This window comes from Ixodes scapularis, unplaced genomic scaffold, assembly GCF_016920785.2.
Source record: "Ixodes scapularis isolate PalLabHiFi unplaced genomic scaffold, ASM1692078v2 PGA_scaffold8__174_contigs__length_109621045, whole genome shotgun sequence".
In the NCBI taxonomy this organism is placed as follows: domain Eukaryota; kingdom Metazoa; phylum Arthropoda; class Arachnida; order Ixodida; family Ixodidae; genus Ixodes; species Ixodes scapularis.
The window spans coordinates 67,846,504-67,872,696 of NW_024609883.1; the positions used below are offsets into that span (position 1 = coordinate 67,846,504).

At 46.8% G+C, this 26,193-nt stretch overlaps 1 protein-coding gene across 1 annotated transcript; it reads left to right on the forward strand.

Annotated features, from left to right (window-relative positions):
• Positions 1–15,512: 15,512 nt before the first annotated feature.
• LOC8028892 (chitin deacetylase 7) lies at positions 15,513–25,573 on the forward strand. Its single transcript, XM_029988309.2, has 4 exons — positions 15,513–15,935; positions 18,041–18,490; positions 19,403–19,559; positions 25,332–25,573. The coding sequence occupies exons 1-4, from the start codon at positions 15,565–15,567 to the stop codon at positions 25,557–25,559; spliced, it is 1,206 nt and encodes a 401-aa protein (XP_029844169.2). The 5' UTR covers positions 15,513–15,564; the 3' UTR covers positions 25,560–25,573.
• Positions 25,574–26,193: the final 620 nt, after the last annotated feature.

Sequence of the window (26,193 nt, forward strand, 5' to 3'; positions counted from 1 at the left end):
GTTGTCTGCGCTAAACATTGAACGTACCGTGGCGCCCTCCGGTGGTGGGCGATAGAGTGTCTGAGTAGTACAAGTCCCGCGGCCTTGCACAATAACAAACGTGTGTTGATCTCTGCACGCAGTTGTTATTTGTGCGTTCGAGGGGTCGCGACTCAAAATATGTCACTCGTAGTCGTCACCGCACAACGTTAACCATGGGGACCAAAGCCTGCCGCGAGCTAGCAATTTTTTCTTCGTCTATGCACGTCGAAACCGGGAGCAACAAACACAGCCTCGGTGCATTCGAAACGTCGCCATCGACGGTACTTTTGCGTCGTCAACTATTAAAAACAGGACGGGCTTAACCCCGGCGTAAAATTCTACAGAATCCCATCGAAACTGCACGAAATCGAGCGGAGGGAACGATACTAGCCGCCCAGCGCAATGAGTAAGCGAGACTTGTTTTTCTCGCCCTCCAGGTCGTTCTGCTAAGGCACGGCCACTTGATCAAGCGGCCGTGGCATGCATCGAAACGTGCGTCATGCGAATTAAAAAAATAAAAACAGCAACACGCTGTACTGGCCGACCAGTGGAGCAATCCGATTGAACTACATCTTTCGCAACCGTGAGATCAGCAGTAAAAGCGCAGTCTCTAGCGAGACCTTCCCTTTGAAAAGACGTGCGTGCGCGTGCACCAACGCACTAGAGAGGGCAAGAACCATGTGCTGTAGGCGGAGCTCCTAGTGCTGATCTTGTGTTGCGTCAAGCTTCCAACGCAAATGCGCAAGAAAGGCCGCAAGAGCTCGAGGAGTAGCCTGCATGATAGATAGGAACGATCTGCTCGGCCGACAGACGGCCGGTCGCAGCTCGATTGTTTGCGTCTGCTTTCGCGCATTTTTGAAGTTGGTCATCAGCTTATCGCGTTGGCTGTACGGAGGGACTACAGTTTCAGAGCTTTTGCTTAGAAGGAGCGTTAGCGTTTCTCGTAATGCTCACCTCAAGCTCCACATCATAAGAAGCTCGCTGTTTTTTGCGAGTTACAGCGCGCCTACACCAAAATGGGGGGAGGGGGGAGGGATCGGTAGTTGAGTGGGCTAGCGCACACCAGCTCGGAGCACGTGGAGCGAAAGCTCGCGCTGCAAAGCCCACGGATCCTGGGTTCAATCCCCACCCCTGCCCGTTTCGATCTGGTTGAGCATCGTACCGGCGTGCCGTCGCGTATCACTACTGCGTGGTGCATTAAAGACCCCAGGCTAGCGGTTGTACTGCACCTAATTTGCTCATCTAAAGCGAGTGACTCGTTGCAACCTTGAAATGGCTGACCAACTACACGGTGTCTAAATATCCCCACAACCCTAACTATTATTACACCGAATTTGCAGCTTCTTGTATGGCGTAGACGCAGCTTGCAGTAGTAAGCATCGCCGAGTTTCTTCCCTTTGCGAAGTGTTAAGGAACGAAAGAAGCTTTCCACGTTGTATATTAGGGAGTTTTCGTAGATCGCGTTTCCCCCTCCGCTGAGCTCTCCGCAACGAAAAAGCCGCTACTGCGCCTGCGCGCCGATTTCCTTGGCTGTAGAGTCGGGACGGGCGAAAACCATGTATCTACGAAAACTCCCTATCGGCTCGATTCCTTCCGTAAAGCAATCGCAAGGGGGGAATTCATACCGCCGGCTAACGTTTTCACGCGGGACAAATTCAAATGCGCAAGTTTGTATTACCCAATACCGATAAACAAATTGTATTGGGCACAACAAGCCGATTATTCCGCAGCGCCTCATGGCCAAAGCAAGAGGCCTATGCGGCGCTGGGGTGCGGGACGGCCGCCGCTCGCGTGTTACAGCTAACAGAGTCCGCAACAGTAGAGCCGTTAGCATCCATTAGCCGTTTACGTGGTGTTACTAACTTCCTGAATGCGTAATACGGTGTTCAAATGGCAGAACTCCTCAAGGAATGTGAACCACGCGACGAATACCTTTCATTTATACGCTCGGCAAAGCTCACGTTTATGTATACTTCAAGACGTAAGTTCCCCGCACGCAAGCATTGTTACAAATTTGACCGACCCTTCGATAAATTCCAAAATAAGAGATATACCGATAAAATTAAAGTAACTTACCGTTCGAAAGGAACGTTCTCGAAACCGCCTGGGGTCTAAGCCGCGTACAGCTTTCAGCAGTTGTTTACGAGCGACGGTGGCTGGAAGTATGCGATGGTTCGTTGCATTCCCGCTCGCTATCGAAGAGCACACGAGTCGCGGTTGACATCGGTCGAACGCCGGCCTTCCGGCTATCAGACAACAGTCGTTTGACCTTGAGTGGACCCCGTCAATCTTGAGATAACGGCGCGTTTGCTAAACTGCCTGATCTGGGGTGACTGAATGCGCGCGCAGTTGCATATCTTTGGCCGAATACACAGCGACACGTATAGGGCAAGATGACAGATGTTTATTCGGCTTAATCCGGAATCCTGCCCGAATGAAGCAATCCGGCTCACGTCGCCGGTAGAGTCTGAGCTTACAACGAGGGTTTCGTGCTTTCGGTAAAAATACCGATAAACCTCAAAGATTAATTAAACTTGAGGACAAAAACGAGCCATCTTTCCTTGAAATCAAGGAAAGCAGAAAAACCCTAAATTAAAGCTGTCCTCGAAAAAAAAAAAAAAGAAAATTAAGGAAATACATTAGGTATAGATTTATTTCGTGGTAGCTTTACGAAATGTGAAGGCTGCGACCCCTCCCTCCCTCCCTCCCCCCCTCCCCCCTCCCCCCCCCCCCCCCCCCCCCCCCCAATAAGGGCGTCGCAGCAAGGACCGTGACAGCACTCCATGGTCGAGGCTACGGAGGCCTCGTTACTGCTAAAGTCACTGCAACAGAGCCTTCCGCGACAAGAAGTATCTCCAGGTTTCTTTGTTTCTTTTTTAACGGCGATTGAACTAGCGCGATTGCATCTCTGTCGACACTGCGCTTCACGACACGGAAGAAAGACGAAGACATGCTACTTTTCAACGATACTTAATCTGGATCAATCCTTTTCCAAAAACAACGCGGCTTTTGAATGATGCTTGAATGATCGGAGCCCTGTAATCGACCGCTTTCGCACAAAACGTTGCGCTAAAACTCCCGGCCAGGGAGTTTTAGTAGACCGTGTTTCCCCCTCCCCTAGCCCTCCGCTACGAAGAAACCGCCACTGCGCCCGCGCGCCGATGGCCATGGCTTTAGAGTTCCGGGTAGCGGAGGGGGAAACACGTACGGTCTACTAAAACTCGCTAGCCGTTTCCCCATCCGCTAAGCCCTCCGAAACGAAGAAGCCGCTACTGCGCCTGCGCGCCGCAACCCGCTACGGGTATCGTAGCGGGTTGCGGAGAGCTCTGCGGGACGGCGATAACGATCTACGGAAACTCCCTATCAGTACCCGCCACAGATTCGCGGGTAAATTTATCGTATGGTTCCCGCTAAATTTAGCGGGAAATTTGCCCCGCTAAATTTAGCGGGGAAAATTGTAAACGCCTTTCATTTTTTCTATTGGTTCTCAGAGTTCCTATACTCAGAATTAACGTTCGCCAACTGTCACCGGCAATGGGGCATCTGGCATTTCCAGCAGAACGTAAGGAATAGGTCATAGCAGGCTCCGCGATAGTTTTCAAACGATCTACGCGTTCGATTTTTTTCTGTCGGCTTCTCCATTTTTAGTGGCATTTCTAAAGAGGGGGAGGGAGCATGCGTGCACAGCTTTGATCCGCGTTCAAGCGCGCGCTCCCGTAACCTTGATTGCAGCCGCGATGTGGTGCAGCTCCCGGCCGCCCAGTGGCGCTTATAGCCTACTATGTGTAGGGTGCCTCGATGTGCGTTTGTCATAGGGTGAAGACACCCATTGTTGCATTGAAAACTGCCTGCGCGTGCCGAATGCGCCTTAAAATGGCGCCAAAGCACCGGGCAGAGCTAAGCGCTCGTTCCAAACGAGATCGAAGCGCGTGCATTCTGGGCATAGAAATGGCCGAGATGCCGCCGCCCTAAAACAGACGTTGCGAAAGTGTATGAAGGCTCCCTAACTATGTGCTTTAACTATGTGCCAGTGACGCCTTGGAAATATAGGTGTTGTCATGCCTCGCTGGACAGGCTGTAAGACAGCGAGCGCGTATCCGGTCCAGCCGTGACCTGGCGCGTTGCCCGCACGAGCGACACAGGCTTGGCCGTCAAAGATCATTTTATGTCTTAACGACTGCATGGTCGGAGGGTTTTCGTGTTGTCTCGCGTTTAGTTACACTTTCGGAAAAAAGAAAGAAAAAAGAACGTGATATTCAGATTCACGGAATAAAAATACATTTTTCGTTTTTTTCAAGAACCTCTTCAGCATCCCTTTAATGCCTATATTTTCAAGCAAGTGATGGCGTGCTAGAGACACTGTCAGTGAAATTTACATGGCCCAAAGTAAACGCAAATTTCGCTTGTGCAGAAATTTTTAGAAAGCCAGAAATAAATGTGTTTCTAACATTCTTACAAATCTATGGATCCCCGAATCATCAAACCCTGATCAAATAAAGTAGTTATGTGAGTAACTCAACAAAAATAATTTTGATTGAGGAAAAAAATTAAATGAATTCTGGTGTACATTAACGCAGTATCATTTTTTTTCCACTGAGCACGTTGAGACACTTTTATTGTATAAAGTCCTTGAATTCACGTCACTTGGTCAAACATACTGGTGACGACTGCTACTCATAAATAGAGCCCTGCGTGGATAACAGTTTGATTATCCGGATCCGATTCGCATCCGCAGAGTTTGTGTCCGCATCCGAATCGCATTCACGAAATCCGAAACTGCATCCGATCCGTAATCCGCGCGTTCATTTTACATCATGAAATCAAGCATTGATTATATAAAAAATCCTATCCATGGTTTGGACTCGCGGGTTGTCTTGTCTGTCATCTAACGCCTAGCAGAGGAGATCACCACAAAAGCCGCCTGCTCACTTTTGTACAAACAACATTGTATGTCAGAACACGGTGAAAGTAATTTTATCGTATTCTGTTTTATCGTATTCATATTATAAGCGATCATCATCCTAGAGACGCTTCGCATCTGGGAAGATGATCGCAGTTGTGAGATCGTCTTGGGAGTCCGCGACAGTCTAGAAAATGCGCTAAAAAGAAAATAATCTTTTTTGTTACTTTTTGCTGTGTAAAACTTATTTCAAAGAGACGTATATTTTCTAAACATTAAAATGAACGAAGGACATTAAACAAATGTGGGAGAGGAAAAGAGGTCACACCGCAGCAAAGTTCTCGTATAAGGCGCGAGTACACCACTGGGAAAATATCACAATATTCAATAATGCCAACACCTCCTATCGGGTTGATTTTGAAACACGAACCCTGAACTGCATGCTCGGAACCATACACTTAAAAACAACTTGCGAACTGTCGAAAAAAAAAAAAAAGTCGTATTTTTTGCCCACAATATACGAAGAAATGAAAGCGATAGCTGCAGCGTGGTTGCGCAACGCGGGTGCAGTAGTGACGTCACGTACCGTACGACGAAGTTGAGACCTGGTTAACTCTCATAGCCTGTCGTGGTTGGTGTTCTGGATGCCACTGACGACCACCACCAATGCTCGGTGATTCGTGAAGTGATTACGCGCGGTGGAAGTTTCTCAAACCACCCAACGTTACGCGTAGCAACTGGATACTGCCGAAGTGGGATTTCGCAAAACGCGAGTAATTTTTGAAAACAAGTTTTTCAAGCAGTCGACACGATGATTCTCTCTTCGTTTCGCAATTCTTGGCGGGACGCCAGGGCCACTCTTTTTCGCTCGCTTCGCCCGTCACACCGGACGAGAAGTCCCGACTTCCCTCTCCTCGCGGAAAGAGGGGAGAGAATAACGGTTTTCCCAGTTTTTTCCATCCTTGGCACACGCGGCGACGATAAGGGACGAGGACGAAATCTCTGCAGAGAGTCGCTCATTAAGCGCAAGACACGCGACAGTTTGATGCACGCGCTTCCGATCTTACATGCGACACGACGATCCGTTCGGCTCCACGCCCAAGAGATCCAAGCGCTCCAGCTAGGTCCGCGTTCCAATACAGGGTACGATCTCTGGTCCCAGATTGACGGTTCAGCTCTCGCTGGCGCGTGCATTCTTTACTGGGGCCATCTTTCTCGAATGGGTCAGCGGGATTCACGTGTCCTTCTTCTCGTCGCCCAGGACAGTCCCGTTTTCTTGTTCGTTCCACCGGACCGAGTACGTCATCATGATGTCCGTGCTAGCTGTGCTCTCATCGGCTAAACGCTCCCGACAGTCCGTTTGCCGTGCGAAACTATCTGGCACGTCGAACGCACGCCGGATCGCCGATCTGACGTCTGAAGCGACCAAACTTTTCAGATCAGGCAGTCGTATTGCCGGATAGGACGTCGGATCGGATGGATTTGTTCGCGCATGTTTCTCGAACTTTAAACTAACGCCCCCCCCCCCCCCCCCCCCCAAAAAAAAAAAAAAAAAAAAATTAACGCCTAAAGAAAATGCACACGCATGCAACGTCTTACTTGTCGAGGTTGCTGTGTAGAGGAAACAATATCATTAAACCCTATACACCCCTAAGCTGAGAGTGTGGTGGGAGCTACACGCTCGTTTAACCTCTCATACCACTATCTCTTCACCACGTTATCATGCTCTCGGTCCATATCCACGCGCAGAGAGGGGACCACGTGACGAAAGGAAGGCGGTTGCTTGGTCCGGCGAGTCCGTAGCTCCCACCGTACTGTCAGCTTATGGGTGACCGGGAGTATAGCATGGGCGGATTCAGACTGGTGCACCTCTCTTAAATTAAGTCCCGCTAAACCGCCTCTGTCCGCTGGTGTATTGGATGTATGGCACGCACGAACGGGGCTACAAGGATGAGGTACGGAAACTCGTGCTGGCGCAAGTTTCCGCACCACTCACCTATTCACCCTGCAACCTATACTGTCGCACAGGGTTATGGGCCGCCTCGGCAAAAATGTAGATCCGGGCGCCCGCGGATATCCGATCCGCATCCGCAGCCCCTGGCACCCGCATCCGATCCGCAAGTCGCCAAATCTGAATCATTTTTGTCCGCGGATATCCGCGGGTGATCCGCGGATATACAGGGCTCTACTCATAAATCATTAACACAGCAGACGTGTCCTTTTCGCGATTTTGAATTATCTACAGGGCGCGGCCGTAAGGACCAACACATTTGGCACGCCTTGCAAAATTTGAATTCCAAACGTACATACAGCTTTGTGTCTAATGCTTTTAGAGCTTATCTCAAAGGTACTTTGATATTAAATATAAAGCAAAAACGGCGGCCGTGATATTCTCGGCCTGCTAGTCGTTGGCTCACTGGTTGGCGAGCTGAAGAAAAAGGTTGAAAGGCATATAGTAGAGCCTGGCGACGAGCAGAATAATCGCGATAAGTAATAATCTTAACAAAATATATGAACGATGGCCACCTGGGAGCAACCTCGCAAACCTGTGTGTAGGCGACCAACATCGATATAAGACAGAAAATGCAGGGCCGCCGTTTTTCCACTATTGTTAATATTTTACCACGTCTAAGTTCAGCTCTAAAAAAAAAAAAAAAAAAAAGAAAAAGAAAAGACATAAAGCTTTTTTTTTTAAACGACGCCCGCGTGTCCAGTGTCAAGTATGTACGACCAGAATTCGAATTTCGCAAGGCGTGTCAAATGTGCTGGTCCTTACGACCGTGCACCCTAGACGTTCCGAAAATGTTGAGACGGCCATGTTTGGACGGCATACATTCTAAATGCGTATTTAGCACCTAGCATATAACCCTACATAGTTTGAACACTCATCATCCTTCGTTTTCTACTAGCTCGGCTACTTCTGTTACATTAGTGGACGAGCGTCATGCGATGAGAAGGGCAGAGCGCCTCTTTCGGATTCCGCGGTCTTGAGCACGCGCTCGTCGCCTTCCTCCATGCTCCGACTACGGCGTGCACTCGTAACTCACGACTCGCCCGAGCACCATCGAAGACATATGAAGCTCGCGCTAGGGGCGGGACAACTGAAAGACGTCCCTGCCGTTCTAATTCTGTCAGTGGCTATAGACGTCTCGAGATATTGCCGTATCCCTCTCGTGGGTCCATGGCATGTTCAGCACTGCCGTCACGCCACCACGGTGGCGCTGCTGTCGCTACTGCGCATGCGCAGTTCCCACACCTGGCGAGGGGCAAACACGGGCTTGTCTGTAAACAGCGTGTCGGTCTGTATAGGAAGTGGAGTGAACCTCCTGGTAATCCATGGACGCAAAACTCCCAACAATGAGTCATGCGTTGACAATGTGAAACGTAGACGTGTCAAAACGTTCTGCGGGGATTGCGCATACGGTTATCAGCTTATCGTATTCCACGAAGCCGCATCGGTGTCAAGCTTGGTCCCGTTCCCTTGACACGAATGAGCGGCTCCGCGAAATCCGAACGCACCATAAACAACTCGATTTGGACAACGTCCCCTGAGTTGATAATCTACCGGCGTCGCTAGGGGGTGTAAGCGAGAAAGCGTCACGAAGCAAAAACAACATTCGCCCAGTGATAAGTACTTATGTGCGCCGGAAGCAGGTGAAACAGGGAGGCAAAACGTAAGTAAAAAAAAAAAAGAAAAAAAAAAGTTCGTCGTTCGTTCAACGTTTCGCACTAAGCGGTAAGCAGGGACTCGCCGTGATGAGCTTCCCTGAAGGCTGTTCCATAGCCTGTCACTGCCTTCGAAGAGCCCGCAGTCACTAGGCACACACTAAGACCAGAGTTCGCACCCAGCTCATGACGCCGTGATGCACAAATTTTATCGAATCCCTACCATCGCAACCAAAGGAACTCGCGAAGCAGCATGACCCGTACACTCTCATGGCTGGCGGACAACTTCGGCGGGAGATGGACAACGTTACTTTGGGCTACAGTCGACGTTGGCTCTACAGTGTACCTTGGGCGATAGACCGCGCCGCAGCGCTCCGGTTTAAGATAAGGCGCGTCAGATGCTAGGTCGGGGTTACACGAAGGAGAGAGGAGACTACCAACTGCGTGCCTGAAAAGTGGTCCCTCGATCTCCGCCTCATGGAGACAAATATAGAAGTGTCATGTCGTCGCCTGCCGCGATCGTGGCGGTGTAGACTTGTGCCTATCTCAGGCACGTGGCCAGGGGGGAGGCCTATGGGGCCCGCCCCCCCCCCCCCCGAAATCTTTCATTTTGCTGAGACCTCCTCTCCCCCCTCTCCCCCATACAGCATTTTGTCATGGGCGGGCTCCCCCCGAACCAAAATCCTGGTTACGTGCCTGGCCTATCTCAAATACTCTACTCAATATACTGTATTTCAAATACTTTTTGAAGTATCTTGGTATCTTGCAAATACTTTTGATCGAGAGTATTGGATACTGTATTTTAGTTACATTTCTCAGTATCTTGTACTCATTATCTCAAATACATTTTTGACATTCCGCCATTTTCCGAGTTTTCCGGTGTGAAGTGGCGTGGGCGTGGCACGAGCAAACGTGAACATTCTTTCGAACAACCAAATCCTGTTGCTAGCTCCGATTAGCTAAGGTGACTTTGGTTGAAGAAGCCCTTTGGTTGAGCTCGTAAGAAAAGCATAACTTTTTTGCCAATTGTGACTCATATTTCAGCCCAAAGTTCGTACAATGAAGGTTTTCCTTTCTCCCTCCTCGCTTTCCCAAAGGTGCTTTTTGTTTCCTAAAGTTTCCCCCACAAAAACCTCAAGTTATGATTCAACGCCACACTGAGGCGCGATGCAGACCAGGAAACGACCTACAACAATGCAGACTTGAGCTTCAAGAAAATAACAAATAAAAAAAATGAAAAGGGGACCGAAAAAAAAAGAAGACGTTTTTGTTTTGCTTGTTGTATATTTGACCCCCTACCGCAAAACGTCTAGGCTTCCTTTTGTTTATTTTATTTTTTTCGTCAATCTGTCACTTATTTCTCTTGCGAACAATGTCTGTAAGCGAACATTGATAAGCGGAGAACAGGACAGGAAACGAACTAAAAGCTGGATGACCTCTCAAAATCCCAACAAAGCTCCCCCCCCCCCCCCCCCCCCCCCAACGCTGAGTGCCTTTTTGAGCGCAACCAACTTGTAGAAGCTGATGGCTTTTATGTGGGCTCTCTTTGTTATCCATTCACTCATATCCGTATCCCAAGTTCGTTTATAGTGAACTCACCATATAGGGAATATCGATTGTAGTTAAAGGATGCGTCTAAGGTGCGGCGCAGGATGTGATATTCAGTGATTTCACTATAGCTAAAGCGACCTCTTCATTTCTGTCCCAGAAATGTTTTGTAGCATGGATCCGTGATATTGCCACGCGCTTTGCCGAGCGAGCGCGAGGCAGAATGGTTACCACGCTTTGCTCTCGCGCGGAGCCTCCGGGGTCGGTTCCAGGGAGCGGACTCCTTTTTTATTTATTTTTTCAACTTGACATTCTAGTAAGTTTGAGAATGATCGAGTTACGAATATTCTACGCCAGGAACGTTCTACGCCGAATGTTCGAGAAACCCACGCGGGTACAAAAGCTGCTCTGCGTGGCGGTAGCGAAAGCTTGCGCTGGGAACCTGCTTGGTTCGATCCCCACTGCCCCCGCCCCTTTCGATCTGGACGAGTTTCGCACCGGCACGCGTTCGTGTAATCACTACTGCGTGATGCACGTTAAAACCCCCAGGTAAGCGGTTGTACTGCACTGGCTAAATTTCTCATCCACAGCTAAGCGACCGGTCACCCGTTGACGTGTCATCATCAAGGCTGTATAAAAGCAAGCCAATTTTTTGTTTTCTGTTCGGTGTCAGTCTTGTCCCAGCGCTCGATTCTGCTGTTTCGCTGACATCGACGCCTGCAATGCTAGCCTTTCTCTATTTTGTTTTGGGCACAAGTTCGCCCCATTAAACATTTAATTTCTTCAGTTATTCGCCGCCCCATCATTTGTCATTCGTGACCATATCCTGCTCTCCATAGTAGGTACTGCATAAAATAGCCTTACGATACTTTTTTCCTCCGTTTTGTGTTGGTTCGCGCAAATAAACCCTTCTGGTAAACCAGATTTGCGCAACTGTATAATTGTGTTTGTTACTGACGTCGATACAAATTACGCAATCCGTAAGTATCTTCAAAAGTAATTTAATTACATTTCTAAGTATTTGTACTCTACTCAAGATACTTTACAGTGAAAGTAACTCGAGTAGTATTTTAAATACTTTATGAACCAGGTATTTAGTAAGTTAATTTAAATACTTTTATCGAGTATTTGTCCAACACTGCGTCAGGGGTCCCAAACATCGTAGCTCAGGGGTCTCAAACACGCGGCCCGCGGGCCGCACGCGGCCCGCGGGCCGCATGCGGCCCGTGGCTCTCTGGAACTCGGCCCGCGCGCATCCCGCGGCTGCGAGCCCCCTTTCCCATGCCTCGAGCGCGACATGCGCCAAAAACACTAGTTTAATATTGTCGATTCCTCACCGCTTGAAAAGGAGCTCTGCTATTATGTCTTCCTCACAAATTCTGCATTATTCTGTTCTCTTTTGGACTGAGTATTGCTTTATCTAAATATTTGATTACCAGTCCTTTCTCGTGTAGATCAACCGGCACGGCAATACCACTACTAGGCTACAAGCACGAGCTTTTTGCACAAGGAGGCACCTCGGACGCTCGAACTGTCGCTCCACAGGAGGAACTGGTAAAGTTAAATGTATTAGCTCGAGCTTCTAGCTGTCAGATAACACCTTGAAAGTACAAGTATTTTGTATGTTGCTATACAAATCGTCAGGAAGGCAAAAACGGCTGTATGAGGAGTATTTTTTTTTTTCTGTGCCTGTTCAGCTTAGTTAAGAAACTTGACACGCGGCATTTGAACCACAGATATCGCGGTGACTGATGTCTGGCAAACTGTCTTTTGTAGGATCTATAAGCAGTGTGAATGTATTTCTTCCACCGTGGTGTGACCTCGGCTAAAGCGAGCGAATTTTGATAAAAAGCACTTTTTAGCATTAGCAAACTGTCGGAACTCGTCCGAGGTGGCATCTGTACGCGAATAGCAGGGTTTAAATAGTCATCAACTCAATTTTCCCAGCGCCGAGTGGTTTCGGTGGCGTCCTCTTATGCTTTCCGTTTGTGAAATCAAGACTAGAATTTTCCTCGACGTGACGTCAGGAGTTGTAATTTTTAACTACTTAACATCAGTTGCGAATTACAAGTTGGATGCTGTGGGCAAAAATAACAGCAATAGCTCAGAGTCATCGCATTATTAAACCATCATCATCACAGGTAATTGACACCCTGACATTGCGCTGACTTCCGTCGACGAACGAAAAACTAATCCAGATAAAGACGTCACGGTAAGCGTCTGGCCAATCGCGAATAGACCCTTTGCGAAAGTCAGTCTACCCACCTTGGGCAGAGCCAGACACGACGCTCTAATGGCGGAACTACACTGTTTCTCCGCACCAGAAAACTCGAACGTCTTCGAAAGCGTAGAGCAGACAAAGGAAAAGATGTCGGTAGTTTCACGTCATCTTCGATGCACAAAATCTAGGGTGCTTGATTTAGCTGCGCATGATCTCCTATCACCGCCATTAGAGCGGCAATATTGGAGCTTTTTGGGCTGCCACAAGAGGACTCTTGACTTTTGAAAAGGGTCTATTGCGACCACAGCGACGCTTTCGGTCGAGCACGTCGCTAAAGGAGAAAGGTCAGAGGTAACGCATTGTTGACACACTGTCTGTATTGCGGACATGCACCTCGCGCAGGATTTTCCGAGACGCTTTAGTCAACGGCAATTTTCTTATCAATTTCATCGCGTATCTGTGTGGGTTGTTCCCATTGGAGAACACCTGGCTATCGGGCGATTGAAATCCATAGCAAACAAACTTGCTGCGCCAATCAGGGTATGCCTTAGACAGGAAGTTAGGCTGAGTCTTTCACCTTAAAGGCGCTTTCAGAATAGCGCCTCGCATTACGGTCGACGCGTTGGGGAGCTCACCAGGTATCGTCGGGACATTCAATCACCATTACCAGGTACGTGCAAGGACTGAATATTTTGAACCAATGCTGGGGCGTGTCTAAGCATTGGTTGCATGCACCACTGCATTTTCGGACTCCGTGCCGGCATTCGTGTATATCGATAAGCTACATCAACCAAATAAGACTCACTGAGGTTGACTCTAAATACTCTGATCTTGAGAACACTCGAAATGCAGCCTACAATCATGGCATATCCCTGCAGATACGCTTAGCCAATTATATATATATATAGGGTGTTTTTAAGCTTAACAGATTTGTTTGAAAAAAGACGTGAAAGTTGCACTTAAGCGGTTTGTGCACGTCAATTATACACCCAGGGGGACATAGTATAGGGGGCTAATCGTAACAGTCGGTCGGCTAATGAATTAAAATTCGTTAATTAACTTTTTATTAATGAAAATAGATATATGGTTCCAATTAGAAACTTGCTCAGCGTCATCGAAAACCACTAAATCATTAATTCTCAGACAGACATTGAGCGCGTGAGAAGCGTAGTAGTGCACTAAAGTTACCACTCGTCGAGCAGGTACAAGGCTGGGGCTAGATCAGCGTTGGACAAAATACTCGATAAAAGTATTTAAGTAACTAAATATCTGCTTCATAAAGTATTTAAAATACTACTCAAGTTACTTTCACGGTAAAGTATCTTGAGTAGAGTACAAATATTTAGAAATTTAATTCAATTACTTTTCAAGATACTTCTGGGTTGCGTAATTTGTATCGACGTCAGTGACAACGACAATTATACAGTTGCACAAATCTGGTTTACCCGAATGGTTTATTAGCACGCAACAACACAAAACGGGGGGAAAAAAGCATCGTAGGGCTATTTTATGCAGTCCAACTATAAGGAGCAGGATATTCTCCCGAATGACAAATGATGAGGCGGCGAATAATTGAAGAAACTAAACGTTTAATGGGGCGAACTTGTGCCCAAAACAAAATAGAGAAGGGCTAGCGTCGCAGGCGTCGATGTCGGAGAAACACCAGGGTCGAGCGCTGGGACGAGACTGACTCAGGACTCAGGAGCTCCACGTGGAGCACCTTTCGTACCCGCGTGGGTTTCTGGAACATTCGGCGCGTAGAACATTCGTAACTCGATCACACGACAAGGTTCGAACTTACGAGAATATCAAGTTGAAAGAATAAACAAAGGAGAGGGCCCGCTCCCTGGAATCGAACCCGGAGGCTCCTCGCGGGAGCCAAGCGCGGTAACCATTCGGTCACGTCCTCGCTCGGCAACGCGCTTGGCAATCTCACTGATACATGTTACAAAAATTTCTGGGACAGAAATAAAGAGGTCGCTTTAGCTATAGTGACATCGCTGAATATCACGTCCTGCGGCGCACCTTAGACGCATCGTTTAACTATGATGGGGAGTTCACTCTAAGCGAACTTGGGATACGGATATGAGTGACTGGATAACAAAGAGAACCCACATAATAGCCACGGCAGTGGACGCACTTTCTGCAAGTAGGTTGCGTTCAGAAAGGCACTCAAGGTTGGGGGACGCTTTGTTGGGATTTTGAGAAGTCATCCAGCTTTTAGTTCGTTTCCTGTCCTGTTCTCTGCTTATAAATGTACAGATAGTGTTCGCGAGAGCAATAAGTGACGGACTGACGACAAAAGGGAAATAAACAAAAGAAAACCTCGACGTTTTGCCGTAGGGGGATTAAATATAAAACAAGCAAAACAAAATTGTCGTTTTTTTTTTCTATGTCCACTTTTCTTTTTGTTTTTTACATTTAAGTCTGCATTGTTTTCGTAGGTCCTTTCCCTGTCTGCGTTGCGCCTTAGTGTGTCAATCTTTACTTTCGTAAAACCCTCCGCTTTGTATGATGATTTTTCGGGGGAAGCTCTAGGAAACAAAATGCGCCTTCGGTAAGGCGTGGGGAAGACCTTAATTGTATGAACTTTGAGCTGAAATATGAGTCACAATCAGCAAAAAAGCGATGTTTTTTCTCGCGAGCTCAGTCAAAGTCACCGTAGCTAATCGGAGCTAGCAACAAGATTTGCTTGCTCGAAAGAATGTTCACGTTCGCTCGTGCCACGCCCACTCCACTTCTTACCGAAAAACTCGGAAAGTGACGGAATGTAAAAAAATTTATTTGAGATAATGAGTACAAGATACTCATAAATATAATTAAAATAAGAAATACTCTCGATCAAAAGTATTTGAAAGATACCCAGATACTTCAAAAAGTATTTGAAATACAGTATCTTGAGTAGAGTATTTGAGATAGGCACAGGTCTGGGCTAGACAAGAGAAGCAAAAATCGCGCGGGCGCCTTACCGCAACAGCTAGGCTTATATATATAATTATAGCATCTGCAGTGTGCACTAGTGTCGTAATACATTAAAAAGAAAACCGACCTCACGCTGTCTAAACACAAGATTCTAATTGTTTTTTGTTTTGTTTTTTGTCACTAGTTTAGTCTAAACTACACTTCATGTCTGCCTATTTCTCTCTACAGGTCCTGAAGTAGTTGACAACTTTTAGAAGGCTCAAAACTATCGAAGAACACTAGGACCATGATGACCAGGTTGACCACCTTGGGGTTTGCGTTGTTCGTCTGGCACTGTGAGCTACAGCTGACCAGGGCAGATGTGTGTGACGTAAGGACCTGTGACGCTAAATCAAACTGCTCCTGCATCAGTATGAAGCCGCCTGCAGGATTGACGATGGACACAATGCCGCAGTTTGTGATGCTTACTTTCGACGATGCCATCAACGAAGGGAACATCCACTTCTACCGGGAGCTCCTAGGATCGGGGAAGCGAAAGAACAAAGCGACGGGATGCGACATCGCAGCCACTTTCTTTGTATCGGCAGAGTACTTGAATTATCAGTACGTCCACGAGTTGTACACTAGACGCAACGAGATTGCGTCGCATTCAATCACGTAAGTTGCTTTCCCAATACAGTGATGCCTCGTTGATATGAACCCCCAGCCCCACCCCTCCAAGATCCGTTAATAATGTTCCTCCTCCATAATAACGAGATAAAAATGCATTCATTTACCCAGTTCGTTCCCGAAATGTTTGCACAGCAGGGTAACCATATTAACCAGGCTTTGTATTAACGATGCATGGTAGCTAAAACGGAGTACGCGGTGCTTTTTTTGAGACCTTTGAACACTTTCTGCTGAGCGACTCAACTCGAATAAAGCAAGTTGATTTTATAGTTCTGGTATATTATGTATGTAACTGTTAATAATAAGATAATGTAGAGGTTGGAAATGTTTTGTGTCTCTTTGACGATCGCATATCTAGTGAATCAGGAATCACTACACTCAACTAAAATTCAAATTCTCAGTTCAAATGCGTCAGACAACAAATTAAAAAAAATATATATGGCATAACCTCACGTAATTTATGTCTATATTCTTGTTTTTCTTGTTTCCTGCACTTCCTGTTCGCATATATTTGTGTCTATGTGCTTGTCATAATGCCTAACTGGTGCTGTAGGAGTTTTAGAAATAAATAGGTAATACCTGACATTCTCGCACGTAGAATACGGTATCGGGCCACTAAATCTCGGTGACCCCATGCGTAAAAGGGTGCCCCCAGTGCCGCGCAGAGGAACTACAGGACAGGCCGCCGTGTTTAAGTCACTATAGCAGACGACACACGCCACAAAGCTGTTGCTGCCCAGCATTTCACGCTCGCCGATGTGTAGTGTTGGTTGGCCACGCCTGATGGCCACAACCAGCTAGACGTGCGCGAGACCGGGAACTGCACATACAGAATCAGGGCATGAGGAAGCAGGTCGATCGGTTCTAGCTGGACTCTAATGAAACAAGTAACCGGGATGCTTGTGTACATTAGAGTAATGAAACAAAACATGGTGTCATAAGTAGAGGAATTACGAACATTCCCCGCGTACCAGGAGGTAACGTCTGCTGTCTACAGGTGAGCACTGCAGAAACTGACGGCGGCGTTGTTCATGACGTGGCAGCGAACAACGTGTTGCGAACCAGTGTGATGAACGAAGGCAGACAACTAGGCGGAGTCGCTCATGACGAGACAGAGGACTACGTGTGGCGAAATATCATGAAATGACGACACGACGTTCCGATGCAACAGCGCGATAGGGCTACGCCTCGTCGTGGAGGAAGCTGACCAAAATATGGCGAGTTGCTATCCCATAATGCTGTGCAAATCGAAACTGACGAAAAGCCCACCGTCGGGGGGCGCATTTGTGAAAGGGGTCTATTAACTTATACCGCTACACATCCGGCAGCAGTGAGAATCGCGCATGTATGGCGACTTTGTTCTCTCGGCCATAACGTCTTCACGTCTCGCTTTCTTGTCACGCCCTTTTGTCTCCTACGTGTTTGCCAGGTTACCCTCGCCAGAAACGTACTATACACGAAAATAAAGACCTCGGAAATCGATAACGAACATAAAACAACACCAGTACGCTTCAATCGTTCATTATCTTTATCTCATACTTGTTAGCTCTTTTCTTTTGCTCATATATCTAACTAACCTTCACGGTTGTATTCTTTTTATGACCCCCACTTTTATTTACATTTTCTCGCTTTTTTTTTTTTTTTTTGATCTTACTTTGTTTCGATTATTTTATTTTTTCTCTTGCTTGCCTTTCAATTACATTATTATATTTCATGTCCTTTCAATTTGTGTCCACCTTTCAATTTATTTTTATTTGTTATTTTCTTGACACTCAAGTCTGCATTGTTGTCGTAGGTCGTTTCATGCTTCGAGCCAACGCCTCCTAGAAAATGTAGCCGCGTAGTACTGAATTTTCTGTGCCACCTAAAGAAGCTCAGCGTTCGGCTGAATACTCGTGTTCTTGCTGATCCAACACTAATCTCAGCCGAATGCCCACGCAGTACTCGTACCAATTTATGTCCCGCGTTGAGCTTCTTCAGGGGACGCAAAATATTCAGCACTACAAATTTGTTATCCGGGAGGTGACTGCAAACCATGGTGAGTATGCAGCGGTAACCCCCCAATTCTCTAAACGATCTTACCATACTTTCAGGCACGTCCCAAACCAGCCCTACTGGCAGCGATTGAACGCGTCGGGTTGGAAAGCCGAGATCGTGGGCGAACGGGACATGCTCCACCACTACGGCCGGATCCCAGCGGGAGACGTCGTCGGCATGAGAGCCCCGTTCTTGGAGACCGGAGGCGACGGAAGCCACGTCATGCTGAGGGACAACGGCTTCCTGTATGACGCGTCCATCCCTTATAGGAGGCCCAACCGCACCAGTCTGCCAATCTACCCTTACACGTTGGACTACGGACTGCAGACCAAGTGCTCGATCCCTCCTTGTCCCAAGGGGAAGTATCCGGGGCTGTGGACAGTGCCCATGAATCTGCTCTTCGCCAAGAGGGACTTTCACGGGGCGCCCCTGGAAGAGCCCTGTTCCATGGCGGACGCTTGCGTGCCGGTGCCAGACACAGCATACGCTACGTTCAGCTTTTTGAAGTAAGTTGGCTCCGGGGTTACACTGCGAATACACCATACAAAAGACAGACTGCAGACACAGACCTAGGTGTGTTTGTCCCTTGTATGACGGTCGGGTCACATTGGTCATACAAACACTGTCCGCAGACATGTGCTAAGCACAGGTATATGTATGAAGCAGTCATGCCGTGCTTGGGGCGTGTCCGCACATGTCATCATGTCAGCAGCGAACGTCGTGTCTTTTGGATGATGTATACATCATTCAAAAGGCACGGTGTTTCCTCGCGAAAGTGCTCGCGACTGGTGATCTCTGATATTCATAAAGGCTTGAAGGCGTCAACACACAATAATGGCGAGCGAGGCGTTCAACGATACTTCTACATGTATGCCCGCGCAAGCAAGTATACGTAAAGTTTCAAGATTAGCCAAAGTCACTATTAAAGCTATAGGACATAACGCTCGCAGTTCAATTGGCCCGCCATAAACGGCTGATTTATTAGAGAGGAAAATACTTTCCAGCTGAGCAGTGTTCAGACAATATTGAGAAAGTATATACTTTGTTGGGTCTGAGAAACTTACGCAAAGTTTTCCCTGCTTCCTGGGAAATCGGATGCAAGCGGATAAAACATTTCAAGGTGATAGTATTCTGATGGCATGGCTATAATCGTAAAAGAAACAAGGGAAGAGGAAAAAAGGGCGGCACAGTCCCTTCTGCGTTTTTTTGTTCGCGATAACTCTACCCTGTTCCGAACGCTCCATTCATAGACTTTATTTTCAAATGTTAATCTTGTCAAACCCTCTTACTATAAATTTTAACAATAAGCTGACCTTATTTCTTGTTTTTTTTTAAATTTTGTCTGTACTAAGGTGCGCGAATCCTCGTACAATAGCACCTCCTGAGTGTAAGTTGTTGGCTTCTGTTTTGTACTGCAGGTCGAATTTCGACGACTTCTACAATACCAACAAGGCCCCGTTTCCTCTTTTTCTGCACGAGGCCTGGCTCAGGAATCCGGAACGAAAGGCAGGATACCTCAGTTTCGTCGATTGGCTTCTCACAAAGGATGACGTCCTTGTGGTTACAATCAAAGAGGTACGATACGAAACGATACGAATTTATTTTTCACCACAGATGCATATGGTGAATGGGAGGCAGTAGAAAAAAAAAGATGTAGAAATGCAGCTTGACTAAACACCGGTCTCCCTCATTCAGCAGCCACGACATAATACAGGCAAATTTGTTTATAAAGTGTGTGAGTATGACATATAACGGACAACTTATAATGCTAAATGAACAGTTTAAGCATAATGATGTTGGACAGGTGTGCAACACCGATATTTCCACCAAAAAAGATATTCAATAAAACGGGCAAAATGTAAGTTATTCTCTGTTTAGCATAATTGGTCCTACACTTCAGAATCTGCCAAGGCTGGTAATGGCTACATGAATAAAAGTCAAATTTTTTTTTAAATCAGAAAGATTAAGAACTACATCTGAGCACCCAAACGCCGCATACTTATACGCGATAGTTAATCGATAATCATATATACCTGTTGTATATTACAATGTTTGTGTGATTTAAACAATAACTGCGGTGGATGTATATTTACAATTATTATAATCACTTTTTCTGTAGTAAATGTAGTGTGTTTAAATTCGAGAAAGATTCATTTCCCCAAACTAGATTAAAATAGCACAGATGAGAATAAAATAACGAACGATATAGAACCCTTTTTACACTTGTTGGAAGAATATGCCTGTGTTTATTAATAATTCTTACGATATTTTTCCAGTTTAGCGCAGAGATATATTTAACATGGTTAGTCCAGAGCATGTTTTCCCAGAAAACAATTATAAGCGTTTTAATACTGCTTTCAAATCCAATATTTAAAGAAACAAAATTAAGAGAATCGTAAAGTCCATTGCTCGGACCTCGTGGGCGGAATAACATCACGGCTTTTGTTTTGGATACATTAATATGCAAAAGTTTACTTCCGCCAGGCACGTAGCCAGGATTTTGTTTCGGGAAGGGGGAGGGGGGGGGGGGAGGGGGAGGGGGGGCCCACTCATGACAAAATGCTGTATGAGGGGGAGGGGGAGAGGAGGTCCCAGCAAAATGGAAGATTACGGGGGGGGGCGGGCCCCATGAGCCTTCCCCTGGCTACGTGCCTGCTTCCGCCCATGTTTTGAACTTTAAAAGAAACGCATTAGCTTTACCCCTCAGACCCGCTTCGCATATGTCTGAAAAAATATACCTGTATCATTCGCATAGATTATATATAGGGCTCCGTGTTTTCGGAGTTTATTTTTCGTCAAATTCGGAAGGTGTTTTTTGGAGTTTATTTTTTGCCGAAGATTCGGAGTTTATCGGAGTTTATAATTTTTTTTCCCAATTTTTCGAAATTTGGAGTTTAATTTCGCTGTGTTCTCTATTTAAAAATAAATAAATAAACAAATAATAACCGAATGTAAACGTGTGCCAGATAAAAAATAAAACGCGGTTGTATCAATTGAAATATCTTCAGTTCAATTTGGCGTTGCTGCCATTGCCATTGGCAATACTAATTTATCCACGACAAAAGTCACACAAACCTGGCGCTTCGATAAACGCCGAAACCTTAAAATCAATAAACTCCCGGAGGTAGTCGCTAGGAAACACCTTTCCACAAAACGCTCCTGGGCCGCCGCCATGTTGCTGATGCTGATACGGCTGGTGCGACTCACGTGCGACTCTCGCGCCCTCTATCGGCTAGAAATTTTCTGCCACTCTTTGGAACTGTGAAGACCCGCTCAGCGCGGTTCTCTACCTACGTTTTTGAGGTTTTGCATTCGACGTTTTCTCGCCCCTCTTGAAAGTTTCCACTGATTTTTTTTTTTTTTTTAATGCGTGCTGCGTACCCTTTTTGTGTTATCATCCATTGTGAGAAATAAGGCTGGTAAGTGCCTGCCATTCAAGCTTTTCTACTCGACATTCACGGGAAACGAAGGAGGTGAAAAACGTGGAACGACCCTCGATGCGATTTTGCGAACATTGTTCTCCCCCCTCCCAGAGATAATCCGCGTAGAATCCTCAGTCATCTCCAAAAATAGTTGTACGGGTTGGGGTGAGAAACGGGTCAGTCGCGTTTGTTTCGCCTTGGTGCGGTTGTGAAAAAAGGCAGCTCTCCCCAAAACGTGCCCCAAAAGGAAGTCATCTCGGATTCCTTCCGATCGTCAAGATGTGACTGTCGTCGAATGTGACTGTGCTATTTGAGATCTTTATCAAGTAAATTCTTTTCGGATGACGCTGCATCGTGTGGTACGTACGATATATTGTTCGAATGGTAACACTTCCTCAATTGAATGTCCGTGTCCTGTCCATCGGTAAACACGTTATTTGTGAGCGTAAAAAATGCATGACTTTTGGCCCTCTTCTGTTGCAATTTATTTTTGACAGCAAAGCGCTTTGTCGTTTCACATGCGGCGAATCCCGCGGCGCCGTCAAAGCTTATTGTAAGAAAAATCCCAAATAACTAGAACTGTACATTCCAGTCGCATTCGTTCTGTCGCGCGCGTACCCAACAAAAATAGTTTACAGCTTTTTTTTTTTTTTTTTTTTGCTTTTGTTGTTTTTTTAGATCTGGCACAATGCTTTCTCAATGTCCTCGGGAACATACATGTACCATGAAACACAAAATATAGCGGAAAAAGACGAGCATTTAGCTGCCAGCAGCGTTTGAAACTGCGCCTACGCAGTCTGCGCCTATAGGAACCGTGCGCATCTAATTCAAGCCCCGACCAGGGCGCCCCTAGCGGCAAACGGGTCCATCGCATCGGGGAGCTTCTGCCAGTCGCTGCGTTGGTCGTGCGTTGTAGTGGGTTAGCGCTGTAATTTCTGAGATGGCTATTCCGCACCAAGAAAGCCGCAACAATTGCTGCGTGGTCGGCTGCAACAGTACGTCGAAGATCGCACACGGCACGAAGTACTACATCGTCCCTTCGAAGCCGTACGGCCGTACGAGGCGGAGTACTGCGCGACCTGCAGGTGCGACTACAGGTTAGTGGCGTTTCTTACCTTTCTGTTCGCGCTTTGTTTAAGCTGCTGACGAATAATACAATTAACTTTTTTCTATTCTAGCGACGATGGAACAGCCTCGACACCGATGGCAAACTCTAAAGTATGCGGCAAATACTTCACCGGAATCGAGAAGCGGAGTGCGGTCGCCCCCCTAAGCCTACACTTGGATGTTTCCATCAGCCTACAGGAAGATAGTAGTGGGAATCGCGGAACGGCGCGAAAAAAATCGCCCAGTTATTGTCAAGCTGATTCAGAAATAAACGTACATAATTACCACGGTCCACTCAACGCCAACTACATTTTTTTGCGGGCACGCTTAATTTTGTTAGCGGAGTACGGCGCTCCGTGACATCCACTTGTCCGTCGAAACGGACCTGCTTCACGTCGTACACGCGGCCAGATTCACGAAGGAGTTTTCCCTTCTTCATATTGGTACGACGGAAGAAGCTTTCTAGATTCGTCACCGCCTTATACCCCGTCGTAATCACCCCGGGAACACTATCCGCTGTGCTCGCTGTGCTGCTCATCGCCATTGCTTCCCCCGATGATTCTGCACCGGCTACCGAAGAAGTTTTCCGGATTCGTAATCGCCCTCTGTCCTCTGTGGTGTTCGTTGCTATTACTTCCCGATGATTTTGCGCCGACGGCACCGGCTACCGAAGGAACTTTCCGAATTCGTAACTGCCTTAAATTCCTTCGTAATCACGACGGGGACACTGTCTGCCGTGCTGTTCGTCGCCATTGCTCCCCGATGCTCCTGCGGCGGCTACCGGTAGGTCGCGGCGAACAATAGGCGACCGCCGCGACACGGCCGGCATGCTCGCTTCCTATTGAAATCACAGTCCACTCGGTTAGGGTTAGGAGGGACGCCGGTGAGAGTCTAGCCTCAAACTCAGTGACTGGGCTCACAAACGGTTTTTTGCCCCTGGGGTCGAGTGTTTTTTGGAAAGGCCGCGCGAGGTGGAGTGGTTAAGGAGGTAATAGAGAGTTTGAACTGCCCCTTTTCCCAATTTTATACAATCCCTATGGTCCCTAGCTTTCACTGCTACTAAAACATACCATTCCCTTTCTCTAAATCACAAATCGGATGGCCCAAACTGGAAACCAAAAGAGTGGCTTTTGCAGTGATCGTACAACGGACAACCTGTTGCCCTGAATCAACCTTAAAGGGGCGGTGCAATGATTTTAACACTGAACGAATGTGCACCTTGTATTTTTTATATTGTTTACTTCGGCATAAGTAAGAGAAAAAGTGCCACCATACCCCAAAATACCTCTATTTCGCTGCTTTTTTTCCCAACCTGCGGCCACATGGTGGCCGCAAATGGAACCTGTGGTGTGACGTCATTCGGAGTGGTTTTTGTAAGTGATAGTGTTAGGCAATGGTAAGCTTGATTTAAGGTTAAGTTTCAAAAATCTTGTTGTTTAGGCATGCAGAAACGCTTCAAAAGCCTAGTATTGCCGCTAAAAGGGTATGAATTATTTGTGGCGCCATCTACCGCAAGTCAACAAAACCTGCCGTCGCTGTCATCCGTCGACGCCCGAGGCGCCTACGGCGGCTACACGAGCAACCCGGACGTTTTGTCTTTCCCTCGCTCGACGGAGTGCGTTGGTCGCTGTCCGTTGTATCGTGGTATCGTTATTGTTCCTGGTGTCTCGACCTCGACTTCGACTTCGACTGCCCGCCGCGTCGCAAGCATCTTGCGCTCGACGTCGCTCAGGCCGTCCGCCCATGCCGCCATGTTGGTCGGGAATCGGCGGGAGAGCGGCGAGCCTGGCGAGCCCACGAGCGCTGGGGAAACGGAAGCCAGAAGCACCCAACCGGAAACCAACGCCACTCCGAATGACGTCACAGGCGAAGCTGGTGCCGCTTCAATGTTGAGTTGAGGGGTGCCAGAGATACCAATTTCTTTTATTTTTTTTAATGAAAACTAGGGCAAGCAGGAAAGAATAGTTTTCGGTCCTTCGTTTTATATGTGGCCGGGATCGATTCCCGCAATTAATTAGCCAAAGTCCGCAAATTGTTGCACCGCCCCTTTAAAGAGACAAGCGGCAATACCCCTTCTGACAACGGTCCGAGATTTGAAAGATAATTATGGTGGAATTTTCCCAAGACCATTGGCTCTGTGCTAATAAAGCTGAAAACCGAAATTTTACCGGCGGGTGTTTTTCGGAGTTTTTCGGATTTATCCGAAGACACGGAGCCCTAATTAGATATTTACATCTTGAGTCAATGTTCACTATGTCGTTAATATACAGTAAAAAAATAAGTGGTCCCCAGATACTCCCTTGCGGTACTCCTGATGAAATGCTTAAAAGGGTTGAGCGTTGGTCATTGATTAGAACAGGCAGAGAGCGATATTGTAGATATGATTCAATGAAGTCAAGTGGAAGATCACGAATACCATAAACAAGCAAGTTTTCTAGTAAAATCGCGTGATTAATACAGTCAAAAACTTTACTAAAGTCTAAAAATATTCCAACCGTTATTTTGTTTTTCTTCGAAGTTTTTAAGTATTTCCTCTTTTTTAACTAATAACGCTGTTTCTGTTGATTGTTTTTGCCGAAAGCCAAATTGGCATTCTGTTATTAGGGAGTGTTTATCACAAAAATTAGCAATTCGAGAGTAAATTATTTTTTTTAAACCTTTTGAAAACACCGGTAGAATGAATATAGGTCGGTAATTTCCTCATTCATTTTTGTTTCCGCCTTTAAACAAAGCTAAAACGTTCCCAATTTGCATCTTTTTGGGGGGAATGTACCGGATGACCTAGCAAGATTGTTAGTAAATAATTCTAAATACGCAGGTCATCGAGTTTATGCGAAACCCCAAGCCCCTAAAAGCCTACGTGTCGCCAGACTGCTCCGACAAGCAGCTCCCGACCTGCGTTCCTCACACCTGCGTCTACGACAAGACGATCCTTGACGGACAGCGAATCATGCACTCCTGTACTGCATGTCCTCCGAGCTATCCTTGGCTCAACAATACCCGAGGCTCACCATCGAAATCGACCACGACTACTTCATGGCAATAAAGGCGATTCGAAAACAGACGAGTTTCTATCGCGACATGACGCGCGAATCAAGTCACTGGTCCCAGGATACGTACGTACGGTACGTACACACTTCGGTCCGACCAAAGTTGTGCACCGCTTAAAGAGGTACTCCGGCGATTTTTTTAGCTACCCGAACTAACTATATTTTCGAAAACACCGAACTTTACACTTTCCGGTATGCTATTTAGTGATCGCAAAATTCTGAATAGTTACCGTGAAATCGGTAAGTGAAAATGATTTATAATGTAATTAAATGCAAAGGTGTAAGCGAGCTGGACAAGAATGACGAAAATAATCCCTAGAGAAAGGGAACAAGAGAGACAAAGGATAAACACAGCTGTGTTTGGAGATTTACTTACTTACTAAAGAAAAGTAATGAATTACAAGTAATCGCGTTACTTGTGACGGAATACACACAAGCCTGGTTCACGGCCACCCAAGCCAGGACGAGGGATGTCGCGAACCAGCCCAGGTTCGAGTTCGACCAAGTTCGACCTTTTCGAACTTTCAACGTGATGTTCGACAGAGGTTCGACTGTAGTTCGCCTTTTGTGCGCATGCGCGAAAACAAAACAAAAAAAAAATAAATAAAACAATTGACTTCACTTGGCGGA